We start from the raw sequence: 19957 nt of genomic DNA, 5'->3' as shown, positions 1-19957 counted from the left end.
AAAGAATTCCAATATGTTTGTCAAGCAAGATTTTCCCTTAAGGAAACCGTGCTAACTTTGGTTCCAAATACTCCGTAACCTCATCCTTTCCAAACAATTCCTGCATCTGATGTCAGACTATCATTTCCTTTATGTTGCCTCCCTCCTTTCTTGACTAGTGGAGTGACATTTGTGATTTTCCTATCCTCCAGGACCATGACAGAATCTATTGATTCCTGGAAGATCATTACCAATGCTTCCACTATCTCTACCGTTACCTCTTTCAGGACCCAAGAGTGCAATCCATTTAGTCAGGACATTATTCCATCCTTAGACTTTTGAGCTTTCTCACCACCTTCTCCCTTGAAATAGTAACTACATTCACTTTCCTTCCACATCTGGTACACTGCTAATGTCTTCCACAGTGAAGACTGATGCAAAATATTAGTTTAGTTCCTCTGCCATTTCTTTGACTTCCATTATTATTTCTACTGCATCATTTTATAGTGGTCTTATATCTGCTCTCACCTCTCTTTTATTCTTTGTATATTTGAAGAAGCTTTTTTCATAACTTTATATCTTGATGTATTTTATTTTTGTTCAAGAAGCGAAAAAGTATAATCCAGGAAATGAGAGGCTAATAAGCCTCATATCAGTGGTAGAGAAATAATTGGAAAGGTTAAGTTATTGTCAGAGTAAGAGCAGGTCAACAGAGTTTTGTGAGGGGCAGATCATGTGTAACAAGTTTGACTGAAATTTTGAGGAGGTGACCAAGGAGGTTGATGAGGGTAGGGGAGTGGATCCTGTTCACGTAAACATGTTCCCTCACTTTAGGCTGATCCAGAAGGTGCAGATGCATGGGATCTATGGTGCTTATAGTATGGATATGGAATTGGCTGGCTGATTGAAGTTATTTAGCTGGAGATGTCCGCACAATGTAGGGATTCCTATTGTTTGTAAGAAACATATTTATCTGAAATTTATTAATTTGATTTTTAGCTAGATATAGATATGATCAGTCTATTCATTTGCTGTTCTCTTCTGTGTTCTAAACTAAACTGAGGTTATCCATTAAACATCTGCACTTTTGACCATTTTTTGTATTTGGGAAGACAATTGTGAGCATATCCAGAGGGGATGCATGTCATGATCCCATGGTATTATTGAAGTTTAATAATGTGATCCATGAATTTATCTTGAATGAATAAACCAAACCCATAGAAAGTGATAACAAAGAGAGAAAGCATTGAGCTTCTTTTGTCATTTTTGACTCTTCACTGGTGTCCTACAAAGTCCATCTTTTTGCTCAGTTCTCTATTCTTAACCAACAATTTTTGTTTCAAATAATTGTTCATTTGTAAAGTTATCTCTGCTCTCTCTAATCACTGTGAAAACCCAGTCTTTGTCCCAACAATTGCTTGCATAAAATTAGTTCTTCAGCTTTCTCACCATTCTCTGTGATTATTTTAAATTGATGATAGCCTTGATGACTTTTCAACTGAAGAATCCAGTTTTTATCCCAATTAATTGCATCAAACCCCATCCAAATTAAAAAAAAAATCAGTTAGATTTCATCTTAGTATTATCAGGTGTAGAATCTAATTTAATATTTCATATTTCTATTTGTTTCCAATTTCTGAGATTATGCAAATGAATTTATGATGAAGGTTAATCCCATCCATTGTTATAATAGGTGAAGAGATGTAATGTATTTTTTATATTACTGTAATAACTAACATTTCAATGTAAACTATTAAATATTCTTATCAATATGTATAGCATGTATTCTGCAAAAATAATTTGTGCCATACATTCTAATGATTTTTTAAAATAGTAAATTAATTTATTCATAAAATATGCTTTTGGACAAAGCTTTTGTTCCTGGAATTCATTTTTTTCCATTTGGTGCCTTATTAATTATTAATTTTTTCATTAAATTGATAATATAAATACAAGCTGAGACAAGGATGAATTGCTTTACAAACATTAACTGATGAACTGATTAGTTTGGCTTTCAAATGTTTGTGCATAGATATTTTCACATTGAACAGTCTTTGAACCTTTAATTTAAGTTTAAATTAGTATGTTTTAACTTTTTTGATCTGTATTCTGACAGATGCTTACCAAATCACTGTGAGCATGGCGGAAGATGCACTCAGACTTGGAACAGCTTTAAATGCAACTGTGAGGGGACTGGATATTCTGGCGCAACTTGTCATAACTGTGAGTAGATGACCTGTTTTATCCATTTCTGTTCACAACTGATGATGTGTGATATCTTCTGCACTTGCCTGGACATCAGTTCCCCAGATCATGCATCATTATGGGAAATAAATCACAAAAACCTGTAGACACCATGGTTGAAGTAAAAACACAGAAAAGCTCTGCAGGTCAAAAAGTCTCCTTTATGGAGCAAAGATGAAGATACGTAACTGACGTTTTGGGCAACTGAAAGGACACTGTTTGACCTGCTGAACTTCTCCAGCATTTTGTGTTTTTCCATGCATCATTATGCACGTCAGTTCTTTTGGGACCACCACTCATCCACTCTCTGCCATTCCATATGTCTTCATCTTCCATGTTTGAATACTGCAACACAGAGCTGGGTGTGCTTTGGTGGTTAGATACTTTCCGGGGTTGCTGATCTTGACTATGAAGGTAAACTTATCGAAGAATTTTGCTTACTTTCTATTTCATTGCATTTTTACATTTTAAATTATTTTTAAATAGTATTTGTTTTTTATTAGTCAAATCCATTCAAACTGTGTTTTTCAATCTTTCAACGTCAGTCATGTCAGAAATAGTGAAAAAAACCTTTGACAGCTGCAGTGTTGAAGACCATCTGAGTGCTGCTAGCTGTGGGACCTAAGATCCAGACACCTCTTACAGCCCACTTCACATTGTGCAGAAACCTCATTCATGACCAGTTCCTTTGTTCTCAAATAAATTATTGTAGTTTTGAGGATCTTGAGGGGGTAAGTTATACCTTGCGTGATCCATTGAAGTCACAAAAGTATAATTCTCTGTTTTTCTCATGTCAAAAATGAGGAACTCTGTAACATCTGACTGTAATGAAAAAGAATATTAAGATGATATAAATAATAGTCTTCATTTTATCACCTGTAACTTCTAACATTGATTACATGAACTACCAAGTGAATTTCAAAGCAAAACTGTTGTTACATAAATTTAGCTACTTATGGCTTTGATTGTGTCTGATATGTGAATGAACGGAGTGAATCAGCCCTGTGTGTTGATGGTCGGTGATATAGCACATTCATGGAGAAGTGAGAGATGACAAGATTCAAATGTTTCTTCAATGGCCTGCCACAACATTCTCCTTGCCTTTTAAAACATGCCTTGTGTGTTAGATTTGAAAATGTCTTTCATCCCTTTGTTCTATAGATTGAGAGGTGAATATTTAGGTTAGTGTATGACAGACTCTTTGTTCAACATATACAGTATTTGACTTCCTTGTCTGCGTACTGCACCACAGACAGGCCCACAGATCCAGACTCCTTGAGGACTTTATCAGGGAGTTCAATGGAGCTTGTTCAGTGCCAACCTCTTTGGTAGGTACAAAAATGTCAGCACAAAATCATAGGTAGAATGGCCTGTACTGTAATGTTTTGTGTTCTGAATAACTAGATATGCTTAAAGGGCAATCAAAGGCATGGGTTAAAGAAAAGTGAATAGAAGCATAAACTGAAACAATGGGATGGGATGGACTGGAAAGGACTAGCATGCAATGAAAATGTCCAAAGTGAAAGCTTTAGCTGAATGGCCATGTTTGGGGCCATTATTTTGATATATTCTTGCATAATTTCCCAGATAACTTAGCTTCATCATGAGTACCCCATCAGTTACATGCCAACATACAATTCAAGGAGTCCCCTCACTCTGGAACTCCTGTCAAAGGCATCAACAAAGGATGTTGGCAGACCATTTCAAGATTTATATTGAGATGTTTCTGAAGATTTTAGATTCTCTTACTTTTTGACATTATGAAATGGGCTACAGAAATATATATTCATTTTTAATTCTTCTCATCTCTAATTTATTTTTTATTTCATACTTGTCAATATGTACAGCATGTGTTTTGCAAAAATAATTTGTGCTGCATGTTCCAATTATGTTTTAAATGTAAATTATCAGTAAAATGCCTATTATACTAGAGTTGTATTACAGGAGTGGTAATTTATTACATTGTTATTTTTACATACAAAGTAAAAAAAATCAATAAATGCAATCTTTTCCATTTGCTTGTAAGCAAATAATTTTTTTGGTAGTTCTATTCTAATTTCAAACGATCACAGGGACACTATATCACACAGGTCATTGTGAACTCTTTTCCACTGTCCTACACTTGCCTTAATGCTGAGTCTACTTTGTAATCACCGGGCAAGAAATTGTGGGGTAATTAGGTAGTTTCATGTAGAACTGCTACAATTTCTCCATGTAATTACTATCAAGTTTGGAATTTCCGTACGAATTTAATGGTGATTCTTTGCTGCTCTCCAATATTGTGTTCCTTGTAGGAGTCAGGCAACATAGTGCAAACTGTCAGAATCTACCATTTGTCAATTTAGACCCTGAAGGTTGGAAATGGATGGTTATACTGTGATCAAAATGAATATTAGATAATTTACACTTTTATTGGAATTTGTGAAATACTTATAATTGTTTAGGTGTTCTTTTTTATTTTGTTTACTTTTTAAATGTTTATCTGTATCAATAACATTGAATAGTTTCTAGATGTTGGACAGGTCATACTTGAAACCTTCCTCTGTGTTATTGCATTTACAAACTCAAATCCCTGCAAACACAATTGGATTCAGGGCAGTTCTGGAGAACTTGTTTTATAAGTATTTTTTCAGCAATATTACCTTTAACAATACTAATCAATGATCAAGGTTACAAGACTAATCTCAATAAGATGGAGTATTTTTGATAATACTAATCAATGATCAAGGTTACAAGACTAATCTCAATAAGATGGAGTATTTTTGATAACATGCAAGCTTCACTTTTGATAGACGTGTTCACCACAAAGCTACCTTTTTTAGATGTGCTGACAGGAACATGCTCTCTGAACTGAACTGGTGAACCCTGTGCATTCACAGAGAGTTTGTAAATGCCTGACCAATCAAACACTCAGAACATTCAAAAGCTACTTAACTTTATTGATATAGATAAAGCACTTTAAAGCATAAACAAGATCTTAAAAAATCACTTTTAAGAATTATGTATTTAAAATTATGGAAAAAAATTAATTCTCTCCAGTGGTATAAACAAATTATTCATGGATAGAAACAACACCTTTCAGCTTTATCTGCATATCATTCAACCTAATCCATTGCATTTGGTGCCCTTGGAGTGGCCTCATCTACATCAGTAAGACCAAACACAGATTGAGTGGCTGTGTGACCTTGGCCTCATCCATTGTCAAGTCAGGTCCAACATAAACTTGAGGAAAATCATATTCTAATTTTAGGGAACTCCCACCTCTATCTGGTTCCACTCTTTCTATCTCTTCTTTACCTACTGGTGTTCTTACTTTTCTCTCTAATTTTACCTTCCTCTTCTGAATGGCCTCTCCCTCTTCTTGTCTCTTCACCTTTCCCTCTTTTTGTTCAATACCCTATCACCTTTTGTCATCTCCACAATTCCTTTTCCCCTCATATACATAATACCCACTCTTTTTACTTTAGTATAAAACCATAGTCATAGGAGCAGAAATAGGCTATTCAGCCCATCGAGGCTGCCCCTCCATTTAATCATGAGCTGATCCATTTTCCCCACACTGCTCCACTGTCTGGCCTTCTCCTCATAACCATTGATGCCCTGGCTAAAGAAGAACCCATCAATCTCTGTCTTAAATCCACCAATAACCTACCCTCTGCAACAGCCTGTGGCAACAAATTCCCTAGATTTACAACACTGACTGAAGAAATTCTAAATGGACTCCATTTAATCCTGAAGTTATGCCCTCTTTTCCTGGACTCTCCCACCATCTACTCTGTCCATGCCTTTCAACATTTGAAATGCTTCAATAGCCCCTTTCACATTTGCAAGTGATCCCAGGAATTAACCACCAATCGGCCTTTAAAGTGTCAAGTATGAAAGCAAAATCAGCTCAAGGCTGGTGTCAAACGACATCATTTCATGCCGGGGATTGATTGTACCCCAGTACAATCCCCAGTGTTTGTAGACGCCAGTGTTGCAATCAGGCAGTGGGTAATTGCACTGTGGGATTGAAATTACCCAAGTTTTTGTGTGAGTGCAGGAACGTGAAGGAAGAAAAGATTAAAATGAAGGTATAAGCTTTGTCATGGGAAAGTCGTAGCAGGAAAGAGAGAGTGGGGAAATAAATAGCAATAAATAGTAATAGCGGACAATTTTTAAACAGCATGGGAAAGTTGGTAGCACTATAGTGCACAACTTATAAAGACCATGGGGAAAAAGTGATGGTGGACCTGCCCTCCCAGAATTCCATGTGGCAGAGAAAGGGCTCTATGACCAGCTGTAGCAATTGGGCATTTATGGAGGGGTTTCTCTGACACAAAATTCTGGGAAGTGAGGTCTACCATTGCTTTTTCCCCCACGGTATTTATAAATTGTAAGTGATTGTGCTATGAACTTTCCCATGCAGGATAAATTGTGCACTACAGCACTATAAACTTTCCAACACTATATAAATTGAGTGTTAACGCATTACCAACTTTCCCACCCTGTTTAAAAATTGTTCAGTATTGCTATTTATTGCTAGCACTTCCCCATGGTACATTATAAAGGTTTATATAGGTTGGCACAACCTATACTGTGCTGTACATAAAGCTTAATTATGTTATAATTAGGTATGATTAATTCTTTTCAAATATAAGATCATAATACATTGATCAGAATTTAGGACAGGTCCACCATTGTTTGATGCGCCATGACATCACCAGTAGAATGTAGAGCAGTCCTAACCCCGGGGATGGCTCTTTGCAAATGTGAAAGAATTCAGTGTCCCAGATAGGAGTGGTCAAGTGTGAAAAGCCAAAGCCCCCATTTCCTATCCTAGAAAATGAATGGCCAATTTAGTGGGATGCGAGTGTGAAAGGGGCTATAGTGATCTCCCCTCATTTTTATAAATTCCAATAAAGGCTTGATAAAGAATCTTGACCTGAAATGTTGAATGACCATTCCTGTCTTAGATGTGTCCTGACCCATTGTGTGTGGCTGAGGGGCTGGTGTAAAAGACAGGGTTTTGGCTTCTTGGACCATTGGGATCTCTTTTGGGGAAGGCATGACCTTTACAAGAAGGATGAGTTACACCTAAACCCAAAAGGGGTCAATATATTGGCAGCTAGGTTTGGTACAGCCGTCGGATGCAGTTTAAACTAATTTGGCAGGGGGTTGGGAACCTGTATGATAGGGCAAAGGACAGGAAAGATAAAATAGGAAAAGTTAGGTTCAGCAGCGAAAGTAAAAAAAATCAGAAAGAGCAAGGAGGGTGAAAAAAGCAAATATGAAGGCTTTATATCTTAATGCAAGAAGCATTTGGAACAAGGTAGATGAATTGGCTGTGGAAATTGAGACAAACAAATACAATTTGATTGGGATTACAGAAACATGGCTGCAAGGTGGGCAAGCCTGGGAACTTAACTATACAATATTTGAGGGATCAGCAAGAAAGAAAAGAAGAGGGTGGGGTAGCATTGATGGCGAGAGAAGGGACCGACACGATTGACAGGAAGGATATTAACTCGGAAGATGCGGAATCTATATGGGTAGAACTGAGGAATAGCAAGGGGTGGAAAACGTTAGTGGGTTTGGTATATAGGCCTCCAAATAGTAATGTAGAGGTGAGGGAAGGCATAAAAAGAGAAATTAGAGAAGTGTGCAATAAGGGAACAGCTGTCATCATGGGATACTTTAATTTACATATAGATTGGACTAGCCAAATTAGTAAAAATACTGAGGAGGAGGAATTCCTTGAATGTTTACGGGATGGTTATCTTGACCAATATGTCGAGGAACCAACTCGGGAGCAGGCCATTTTAGACTGGGTATTATGCAATGAAAAGGGGCTAATCAGCCCTTTGGGTAGGAGCGATCACAATATGATCGAATTCTCACTCGACATGGAGAGTGAAGAAATTAAAACTGAGACTAAGGTCCTGAATTTAAATAAAGAGAATTATGATGGTATGAGACAGAAGCTGAGTAAGATTGATTGGGTGGTGTTTATGGGGGGGTTGACGGTGAATAGACAATGGAAAGCATTCAAAGATCTAATGGAAGAATTGCAGAAATCGTTTGGCAAACAATCGTTTGGCATAAAAATAAACCAAAAAAGGTGACTCAACCGTGGATAACGAGGGAAATTAGAGACAGCATTAGGTCCAAAGAGAGAGCATATCAATTGGCCAAAAAAGGTACCAAATCCGAAGACTGGGAACAATTCAAGATGCAGCAAAGGAGGACAAAGGGATTAATCAATAGGGCAAAAATAAATTACAAGAGTAAGCTTGCGGCTGTATGCATCAGCGACCTCCAAGATGTCCGCCCTGAACATGGCTGCCACCATGGTTCGCAAGCGGCTGCCACCATGGTTCGCAAGCAGTTGCCACCAAAAGTGAAGCTGCAAGTGATGCCAACCCGGGCCTTTGACCCCGGGTTCCCGCTTATTTGTTCTTTAAAGGAGAACAAAGGGATTAATCAAGAGGACAAAAATAAATTATGAAAGTAAGCTTGCGGCAAACATAAAAACCAACTGCAAAAGCTTTTATAGATATGTCAAGAGGAAAAGATTGGAGAAATCCAGAGTAGGTCCCTTGCAGTCAGAATCAGGGGAATATATAATGGGGAATAAGGAAATGGCAGACCAATTAAATTCTTACTTTAGTTCTGTTTTCACAAGAGAGGATACAAATAACCTCCCAAGGATGTTGGGAAACATAGAGACTAATGCAAGGGAGGAGCTGAAAGAAATCAGTATCTCTAAGGACATGGTCTTGGGGAAATTGAAGGGATTGAAGGCCGATAAATCCCAAGGGCCTGATAATCTACATCCTAGGGTGCTTAAAGAAGTGGACATTCAGATAGCAGATGCTTTAAGAATTATTTTCCAGAACTCGATAGACTCAGGATCAGTACCCATGGATTGGAGGGTAGCTAATGTTACCCCACTATTTAAAAAGGGGGGGTAGAGAAAAAGTGGAGAATTATAGGCCAGTGAGCCTTACATCAGTAGTGGGGAAAATGATGGAATCCATTATTAAGGATGTAATAGCGGAGCATATGACTAGCAGAGAAGGGATCAGACAGAGTCAACATGGATTTACAAAAGGTAAATCGTGCTTAACAAATCTATTGGAATTCTTTGAGATGGTGACAGGTAAAATAGATGGGGGAGAGCCAGTGGATGTGGTGTACCTGGATTTCCAAAAGGCCTTCAATAAGGTCCCACATAAACAACTGGCATGCAAGATCTAGGCTCTTGGGATTGGGGCAAGGCATTGATGTGGATTGAGAACTGGCTGGCAGATAGAAGACAGAGAGTTGGGATAAACGGCTCATTTTCTGAGTGGCAGGCGGTGACCAGTGGGGTGCCACAGGGATCTGTACTGGGACCCCAGCTGTTCACAATTTACATTAATGATCTGGATGAGGGGATTGGATGTAATATCTCCAAATTTGCAGATGACACTAAGCTAGGAGGGGTTGTGTGCACGGAAGAGGGGGTCAGGAAGGTCCAGTGTGATTTGGATAAATTGGGGGACTGGGCAGATAAATGGAAAATTCACTACAATGTGGATAAATGTAAGGTTATCCACTTTGGTAATACAAACCGGAGGGCAGATTACTATTTGAATGGCAATAGATTGGGAGATGGGGAAGTGCAGAGAGACCTAGGGGGTTCTTGTGCACCAGTCACTGAAGGCGAGCATGCAGGTATAGCAGGCAGTTAAAAAGGCAAATGGTATGTTGGCCTTCATATCAAGAGGGTTTGAGTATAGGAATAAGGATACCTTACTGCAGCTGTACAGAGCCTTGGTGAGACCACACCTGGAGTATTGTGTGCAGTTTTGGTCGCCTTATCTGAGGAAGGATGTTCTTGCAATGGAGGGAGTGCAGAGGCGATTCACCAGGCTGATACCTGGAATGGCAGGAATGACTTACGAGGAAAGATTGCGCAAATTGGGATTGTACTCGCTGGAGTTTAGAAGATTGAGAGGGGATCTCATAGAGACATATAAAATTCTGGCAGGACTGGACAGAATGGATGCGGAAAGGATGTTTCCAATGGTGGGGGAGTCCAGAACCCGGGGCCATGGTTCGAGGATAATAGGCAAACCATTTAGAACCGAGATGAGGGGGAATTTCTTTACCCAGAGGGTAGTGAATCTGTGAAACTCATTGCCACAGAGAGCAGTAGAGGCAGGTTATATGAATATATTTAAGAGGGAATTAGATATATTTCTTTAGTATAAGGGAATTAGGGATTTCGGAGAGAAGGCGGGGAAGGGGTACTGAACTTTAAGATCAGCCATGATCTCATTGAATGGCGGAGCAGGCTCAAAAGGCCGAATGACCTACTCCTGCTCCTATCTTCTATGTTTCTATGTTCATCCAGCAATTCATTGTTTGCAAATGACAAACTGTATCCTGCTCCTATTGTTACTTTGTGCATTAACCCTCAAGTTGTGCAGAATAACTGTGTGTGAGGTCCAAATGAGCACAAATATACTCCTGCTGAATATTATATCTGGAAGATATTGAGCTTTTTGAACAAAATAATCTTTATCCCAAAAATGAAGGATTAGTCAGGATACTCAAGTAATGGAGTTCTATCCACCAAAGAAGGTTGTTGCTGAGAACAGCAGGATGAAATACTTTATGTTGTGCCTCTTCTGTCCTAATGTCATGGTGACAGCAGGCATTCAAATATTTCATTTCCTTTCAGACAATGCTTCTCCACAGGAAAATTCACTCTCACTGTCTTTTATTGTGTTGAATCATTTCACCATTAAAATTAAACAGATGGATGAAGTGGAGATTCTTGACTTTTTTATTTTACGCTGATGAGAGTTTGAGAATATATGAACATGAGAAAGAGGAATGGAAATAGGCCTTTCACCTCTATGTGCCTCCTCCATTGTATGACAAGTTTATGGCTGATTTGTTTTACTTAAACAAAATAGAGAGAGTGCAGAGAAGGTTCACGAGAATGTTGACAGGATTTCAGGGTCTGAGTTGCAGGGAAAGGTTGTGCAGACTGGGGCTTTTTTCTCTGGAGCGTAGAAGATTGAGAGGGGACTTGATAGAGGTGTTTAAGATTTTAAAAAGGACAGACAGAGTAAATGTGGATAGGCTTTTTCAATTAAGAAAGGGGGAGATTCAAACTAGAGGACATGGTTTAAGATTGAAGGGGGAAAATTATAAGGGGAACATGAGGGGAAATTTCTTTACGCAAAGGGTGGTGGGGATGTGGAATGAGCTTCCGGCAGACGTGGTCGAGGCGGGATCATTGGTTACATTTAAGGAAAGACTGGATCGTTACATGGATAGGAGGGGACTAGAGGGGTATGGACCAGGTGGGACTAGGAGGGTGGGGATTTGCTACGGCATGGACTAGTAGGGCCGAACTGGCCTGTTCTGTGCTGTAAGTGGTTATATGGTTATATGGTTAATTGCAACCAATATCAGCACAATTAAAACACAGATTGGAAAGGGAACTTTGAAAAATTGTAAGCATCACGAGAGATTCAATCAACCAACTAAGAATCCATTGAATCACATGAAAAATAGTCTGTTATTTTCTTCGCTGATGCCAGATGAAATTGCAGTTCATCAATGATATGACAAAGAGGCCTTGGAGGTGATAATGTTCCTTTCAATTGGAGAAAACAAAGACTTTTATTGTTTCCAAGTCAAGAGAACACTGTCACATGTAACAGGTGTTTTGTTTGTAATAGTCCCTGCATTGAATAACCCCAAGAAAATTATATTCTGGAAGTTACAAATGATCAAGTATCTTTTTTTGAGAGAAATTTGTTTTTTTTCCTCCAGGTTGTAATGCACATGGTTAGAATTGCTGGGCAGACATTTACATTACTGCTGTGCTTTTTTTTCATGTTGGGCTTGGATTTATCTTCTTTTTCTTTCACAATCACATGAATATTATTTGCGATATTTTTTTTAATTATGTTTTATTTCAGGAATTATAATTGTATAATAAGTTTGAAGTACATCCAATACTTCAGTTAAATCCATATTATTCCTCTGTGGCATCAACCGAACCATAGCTGCTATGGCAAGTGGAGCCCACAACATTTGATTTTGAATTCTTGTTCAATGGAACATAGCTCCTAGCACAAAGCACATACAGCACAAAGCCAGCTGTAAGAAGAGGTTGTGACCAGGTTGATGGGGGTCCCGTTGGCTGTGTATGATAGAAATGGCTATTTTTGCCACCTTCTGTGGCCTTCTGCATTCCCACATATTACCAAGCCAGGCTCCATCAGCAGTCAAGATTTTTTTCCCAGAGTCCCTCCAGCTTCTCTTTGTTCATTCAAAATATTGCAGTGGGCCTTTTTGTTTCTTTCATCCTGTTCAAGAGCATAAATGAAATTGCATTAAGTTTCAAAATGAAATCAAAACTCGATTTCCATCTCTGTGAATCAAACAATTTGACCTAGTAATCAATCTGAAAGCTTCAAATATCTCCTCAGAATTTCTCTCCAAAATAGAAAATTACATCTTTAAATTATTGAACCCCTGACTGGAAAAGTTTCAACAAAATAACTAACCCATTATTTGCCTCACCAAGCACAACGAATCAATGGGCTTCCTGTGATGTTAAATGAATTCCTGGTCCTGGTATATTTATATTGTTTTTTCATTTCCCAGTCACCCCAAAACAAGTTCTTGCTGACTAACTTGTTATCTGTGAAGATCCCTGTGAAGAAGTTTTGATTGTCATTCAGGATTAAATGTAACTGTTCGTCACCTGTTGCCTCCTGAAATCCAGTAATCAGTTTGTGATAAAACAAGATGAGCTTTCCTTACAGTTTTGTTTGCGTCTGGACTTATGATTTTATATTTCCTTTATTAAAAGTTTTGATATGTTGGGAAGTGTTCTTTTGTCATCGATTTCATTGATAGTTGTTCCTTCCTCTCTGCCACTTTAAAGTACACAATTTTCTTCTCTCTGATTTCATTGATACAATAGTTTCAGTCTTTTAACTATTTGTTGGAAGCCTTGACTTCTGTGGCATGAACACAATGTGCAATGTAGTAATATAAATATGTTAAGCTCTCCTTCTGAAATCAATGGAAGCAAGATTTCAAAGTTTAAGTGGCACTTGAGGCACATTTTATACTACATCATACATTTAAGGGAGTTTATACTCCCTTAACTATTCTCATCAGCCAAACAGAAATGTTTTGAGCTTGGATTCTACTTACAGCAAAATTTCACTCTTATTACTTCTCTGCTTCCTTGTGACATTTGAGCAGGCTTTCACATTTGTCAGTCTTATCTATTGGACTGCATTTGGTTAAAATTAAAAAAAACAATCAACTTGTGGGGCTACAGATCTTGATTTGTATAAAATATGAAAGCACCATTCCTGAAGGAGAAAACTAAAGAAAATGTGTAAACTGAGATTTAGAAAATTTCCAATTAAATAAGAGCACATTAATTCAGTTATCAGCAGAATTCTGTCCCTGTTTCTGATATGTGAATTAACAAGTGCTGCATTGTAATGGTTTCTAAATGAAAGAAATAGAGCTCCAAAAATAAAAATAAAAATGACCTAATTAGAATGTGTGCATCAGTTCTAACAGACTGTAAAGTTTAATTTCCATTTGAATTATACTCAACAAGAATTTTCACACTGACAACTTCAAATTTAATCATCGGTACTCAGGCAACTTCTGCATTTCCAAACTACTCAAATAATAAAGGATTTTAACAGTTTAATGTTGGACTATATTTTAATATTCATCTCTGACTTCTTTTGTTTGGAAGGGTCTGAGTATCCCTTCACCTATAAAGAAGAATTATATCATGAGTATGGCTTGAGAAAAAGCAAAACAATCTGCTGGACAAATTCCCCAAGTTGAGCAGCACCTCAAGTCTGTCTGTCTTGATGAACGCTTTTGACACAAAATGTCAACAATTTCTTGAGCCCCACAGGCAACCTGCTGACTTCCTTCAGCAGCTTTTTTTTCCAGGATCAGCATGTCATGCATCTTGAGTGTAGCTTCAGGACTTAAGTCTTAAAAAGATTTTTTAATTAAATCAGAAATGTACATTACCGTACTGATGACTGGATATTTAAATGTGACTAACTAAAGAGCATTGACAGCAAACACAATGATTCCTACAGTTCAGCAATCTACACAATAATTGTGCATTATTTATTTTATACAGCTGAATAACATTATTGCAAAAGTAGCACTTTGGGGGATCCCGGAACATTACCAGTCCAGGTTGAGAGCGTCAGAAGGCTTTCGTGAAGCACTGCTGCTGTAGTCGGGTCATTAGTGATGTGGGGGTGGGGTGGGGGGGTAGTGGTGGCGCGTCCCAGAATGGTTGCGACCAGGGTAACCATGAGGTGTCCATGTTGTCAGTCGAGTTGGCCTCCATGTTCTGGAGAGCCTCCTCCAGCATACTTGCCAGCTCAATTGCTCTCCGCAGACTGAGTTCCCCCTTGTATGTAATTTGACCTTGATCCCCGCGACGTAGGATCAGGACCTCTGTGTATTCTGCGGCAGACACAGCTTTGCATTTGCAGGCCCTGCCGAGTACTCGCAGGGCCCAAGGATATTTGGCATTTGACTCACCAGGTTGTTGTTTTTAAGTGACTATGAGGTGTCTTGCATAGACAACATTGATTTTGTGCAGGTACTGTCCTTTGAGGATGTCCATGGCCTCCTGAATACACCAGGGTGCAGACCCAGGAGTGCAGCACTTGTAGTTTGTTGCTCTCTGATCGCACATTGGTAGAGGAGGTCTGCAGGAATGCCTCAAAACAACACAGCCAGAGCTTAAAGTTGGTGGATGCCACAGACGATTGAGGGTCGATCTCAAGCTTTTCTGGCTTGATGATCTGCTCCATTGTAGAGAACTTCAAGAGAATAAAATTGATGGACCTTCAATCACTTGAAAGACTATTGTAGATAAACCAATAGGCTTTTATTCACTCGAGAACATTGCGTATCCCTACTGTTCAGTTATCTTGCACTGAGTTGCAGAGGGCTGTGGAACAGACACCTTTATACAGGAGCCTGTGGGGAGGGGCCACAGGTACAACCAGCCAATAGGTGTGGTTGACCAGATAATTATACATAACAGTGGTTTACCACACCTACAGATAGAGGGCAGCTCCTCCATCTGTCTCTTCACCTCTCGCACCTTCTTCTGTCCAATACCTTATTGCACCCAGTTCATCCCCAGCTTTTTCCCCCTCTTTTCATACTTGAGATATCCCCTTCCTATTTTAGTCTTAATAAGGGGTCACAACCCAAAACCTTGACTGACCAGTTCTGTCCATGCATAATTCGTTGAGTCCCTCCAGCTTCTCTTTGTTAACTCATGATTTCAGCATCTGCAGTTTTTCCATTTCTTATTGTGATTTTTTTTAATGCTTTATCTCTTTCAGCATGCTCTGATTGGCATGTCCTTCAATTTTATTCTTCCTTTAGATCAGCGGTTTCAATAATCCATAGCACTGTTCAGTTCTATAGTTCTTGTCTTCAATTAATTTTGACATCTTATTTTAGCTCATTTCTCCGAGGCATTTCACAATATTAAATTGCTTTATAAGCTATTTTGCTTTTACTGAACATGCCCAGTACTATATGGTGCAAGTATGAAGTATGAGGTTAGGTGTGGAAATAATTACTCCCACAAAATGTACCTATCCAACAGAATATGTGAGGAGACGAAAATTTGACTGAGGATATGTGTTATGTGTTGGAAAACCTATACATTAATCCTTCAGAATGTCAAATTTTGATTATTGATTGTGCCATTTACATGACTTTGAGCTTTTACGTTAAATTGATGTGTTCAGCCAAAAAATATTAAGACATTTAAAAACACACATTAAAGAGACACAAAGTGGGAAGAGGGTTTTTGTTAAAGGCAAGCAACAGACATTGAGGTTCAAACAAATAATCTGCTGGAGGAACTTGGCATTGAGGTTCAGCGCAAGTTGGCCATATTCTTTCGATAACAGGAAGATAAACTATTAATATCTGGGATTTGTGGAAACAAACCATAAGCACTAGGGTTCAGGGAAATTGGCCATGAATGTTATTGGTTCACAGAGACAACCATAAATGTCAGAGATTTGAAGGTGTCAAATGTAAACATAATGGATTTGGGGAGGTTGAAAACAAACTGGAGGGGTTGTTGAGGGAATCCAGAAATTGGCATTACATTTTTGGAGAGGCTTACCCTAGACTTCAAGGGTTTATGAAAGTCATTTGTTGATATTGGGAGCTTGGAAAAGTCATAGTAATCAAGGGGTAGTGGAGATCATCAATTGACCTGAACAATTCAGGAATGCCATCCATAAATTTGGGGTTTGAAAGAGATTGCTATAGACATTGTGTGTTTATGGAGGACAAGCTAGACATCAGCAGTTCCAGGAGGCCAGGTACTGGTATTGGAAGTTCAGGGATATCCAGGTCTGGAATATTTAAAGGCAGGATTAGGATACCTTCAGAAAAGAAATTATCAAAAGGGGCAAATGAAAAACTACACGAGAGACTGCAGGTGTTGGGATCTGGAGCAAAACACAATCTACAGGAGGAACACAGCAGATTGAACAGAATCATTATGGAAAGAAAAATGGATGATGTTTCAGGCCAAAACTCTTCATCAAACCAATGAAAAATAGGAAAGCTGGCATCAAGATGTTGGAGATTAAAAACAGTAACTCAGTGGAGGATATAGCTAGGTTTCCCAGTTGTTTGTAGTCTCCTTGGATCAGGCTGTCCCATTGTACCTGTGGAAAGTTCTCCTGAAATGCTTTAAAAGGAGTAAAATATGGGGAATGATATCATGTTCATAAAGCAGGAATGCAGGTCAAATATTTAGGTTGGTGTGATTAATCTGGAAATAAATGCAAAGTGAGCTTGGCAAGGTTAACCCACAGAAAGGTGCATGAGTGCTAAGAGGATGTGTGGCTCAGCTCGCAGATGTTCTCAGTGACATCTTTAACATCTCCCTGAAAAGCACTATGATCCCAATGTGCTTCAAAGCCGCCACCATTTTCCCCATGCTGAAGAAGTCGTCTGTGTCACACTCACGCCCATCGTCATGAAGTGCTTTGAGAGGCTTGTCATGAGGCACATCAAGCTCCTGCTGCTCTGTCACTGGACCCCCTGCAGTTTGCATACAGGCTCAAAAGCTCCACGGCTAATGCCATTGCCACTGCCCTCCATCTAGCCCAAACCCACTTGAAAAACATGGACTCGTATGTTTGATGCTGTTTATTGACTTCAGCTCACCATTCAATACAGTTGTACCACAGTACTTGATAAGGAAGTTGAGCCTTCTGGGTCTAAACACCTCCCTCTGCAATTGGTTTCTTGATTTCCTGTCGGGGAGACCTCAGGCAGTCCGAATCAAGAAAATGATACTGTGTATATTCAAGAGGGAAATGTTTGTGTGTATTTTTGTTAATATGGTTCATAGTGTGAAAAATGTATATTTTAAAAAAAAGCAGTCCAAATCAAAAACAGCACCTCCAAGACCATCACACTGAGCACGCCCCCCCCCCCCCCCCCCGCCCAGGGCTGCGTGATTAGTCCATTGTTATTCATTCTGCTGACCCACAACTGTGCAGCTAAACACAGCTCGAACCACATCATCAGGTTCACTGCCAACATAACCGCAATGAGCCTGATTAGTACAATTGATGAGCTAGCGTACAGAGATGAGGTGCAGCCACAAACAGGCTGGTGCAGAGCAACAACCTGTATCTGAATGTTAAAAAAAAACAAAAGAAATTGTTGTCAACTTCAGGTGGGCTCAGGGGGACCTCATTCAGTTGACCATTGACGGATCCACCGTTGAGGTCGTCAAGAGTATGTGCACCTGGCAGAGAATCTCACCTGGTGTCTTAACACCAGCTCCATAGCCAAGAAAGCCCAGCAGCGCCTCTACTTCCTGCAAAAGCTGAGGAAAGTTTATCTCCCACCTCTCCATCCTCACTACATTTTACAGAGGGTGTATCAAGAGCTTCCTGTGTAACTGCATCACCACCTGGTGTGGTAGTTGTACCTCCTCGGGCCACAAGACCCTGCAGAGGATATTGAAGTCAGCAGAAAAGATCATTGGGGGCTCTCTTCCTACCATGAAGGTCATTTACAACACTCAATACAGGGGAAAGGCAACAAACATTGTGAAGGACTCCACACACCCCTCATGTAAACTGTTCTCCCTTCTGCCATCTGGTAGGAGGTACTGCAGTACTAGGGCCAATACGTCCAGATTGGGCAACAGTTTCTTTCCCTCAGGCCATCAGAGTCCTGAATTCCCAGAATATTTAAGAGTCCCCAGTACCTTGGTACAGGAGACTTACATTATATGTCTTAATATATAATATTTTATGTGTTAAACTTCTATTTTAAGCAAAAATCATTTTATTTTTGCTTCAATTCCAGCATCTGCTGCCTTTTGTGACTCAATTTCATTTTATTAACTTAAAAAGTTTTTCCTTCGAGAAGTGCAGGTCTTTATGATTTTGTACTACAAAATGCAGTACAATATACTTTCAAAGTTGGTTTATTATTCATGCAGATGTTTTATTTCAAGATTTTCTTGGATTATGTGATCAATATGCAGACGTCAAATTATATTGCATATCAGCATTGCTCTGAAAGCCAAAAATAATAAGCAAAATTTGTGCCTGTGTATTTGATAGGGAATTGCTGATATTCATCTTTTTGTTCATTATAATATACAAAAGACACCACATATGTCAAAATGGTCCATTGCTGGATGCTTTTGGAATCACCATTCCAAAAGACAGCAGGTCAGGTCACATTCATTTTAATGGGGATTCATTCCTGGTCAAATTGAGATAGTTAATATTGGTTTAAAAAAAGATTTTACTTCGCTTTATTTTGTTTAATGATTTGAGGATGTGATTTAATGAAGATTTACTTTAAAAAATGTTATAGGCATAATGTGATGAACTTTTAAATATATTTGGATGTCAGAGATATTTAAAGATTTTAAATAGAAAAAATATCAATGAATAAAACATTAATAAAATATCCATATCCAATGATAAAAAAGTACTTTTGTAGTTTTTCTCCCCAAACCCCCTCCCACCCAAAAGTAAGAAAGAAAAGAAGAAAACACCTACTGTTTTAATATTAGCATCTACAATCCTTGATTATTATTACCATTTCTAATTAAGAGGAGTGGATAAGGTTGAAGAGGTGGACAGAAAATTATCCATAAAATCCATATATGGTTTCCAAATACTATAAAATTTTTCAGCTCGATTCCTTAAACTATATTTTTTTCCAATGGTATACAATTTTGCATCTCACTATACCATCTGGTTAATAGCCCTTCCTTATAATCTTTCCATGATATCGCTCTGCATTTCTTTGCAGTTGCTATTGCAATAGTTAAAATATTTTCTTGATATTTATCCAATTTCAATTTTTAATCCTTTTTATATATATATATCACTAAGTAAAATTATTCTTTGATCCTTTTGTTTCTTTATTTTCATAATTTGTTCTAATAGTAGACTCAGTTCATTCCAAAACCTTTCTACTTTTTCACAAAACCATACTGAATACAAAAAAGTCCCTATTTCTTTCATAAATTGAAAACACTTATTTGAGTAATTGGAGTATTTTTATAATTGATGAAAATTATATTGAACCATTTGATATCTAACATTTACTGTATTCGTAACACTTTCTTGACATCATTTTGACCTAAAGA

General features: G+C 38.4%; 1 protein-coding gene across 4 annotated transcripts in view; it reads left to right on the top strand.

The window, feature by feature from the left end:
* LOC138750405 (contactin-associated protein-like 2) overlaps positions 1 to 19957 on the top strand; it is a 2015431-nt gene that overhangs the window by 1137050 nt on the left and 858424 nt on the right. For all 4 annotated transcript variants that reach the window (XR_011349326.1, XM_069912458.1, XM_069912468.1 and 1 more), the window contains exon 11: positions 2096 to 2202. Coding sequence is in view for 3 of the 4 variants with exons in the window: in XM_069912458.1 (XP_069768559.1) it covers positions 2096 to 2202 (107 nt within the window). In the remaining variant the exon portion in view is untranslated. The remainder of the gene's footprint in view (positions 1 to 2095; positions 2203 to 19957) is intronic.

The sequence above is a fragment of the Narcine bancroftii genome, chromosome 1 (assembly GCF_036971445.1).
Source record: "Narcine bancroftii isolate sNarBan1 chromosome 1, sNarBan1.hap1, whole genome shotgun sequence".
In the NCBI taxonomy this organism is placed as follows: Eukaryota; Metazoa; Chordata; class Chondrichthyes; order Torpediniformes; family Narcinidae; genus Narcine; species Narcine bancroftii.
The sequence above is the reverse complement of the archived record's forward strand: the minus strand, read 5'-3'. Positions and strand labels throughout refer to the sequence as shown.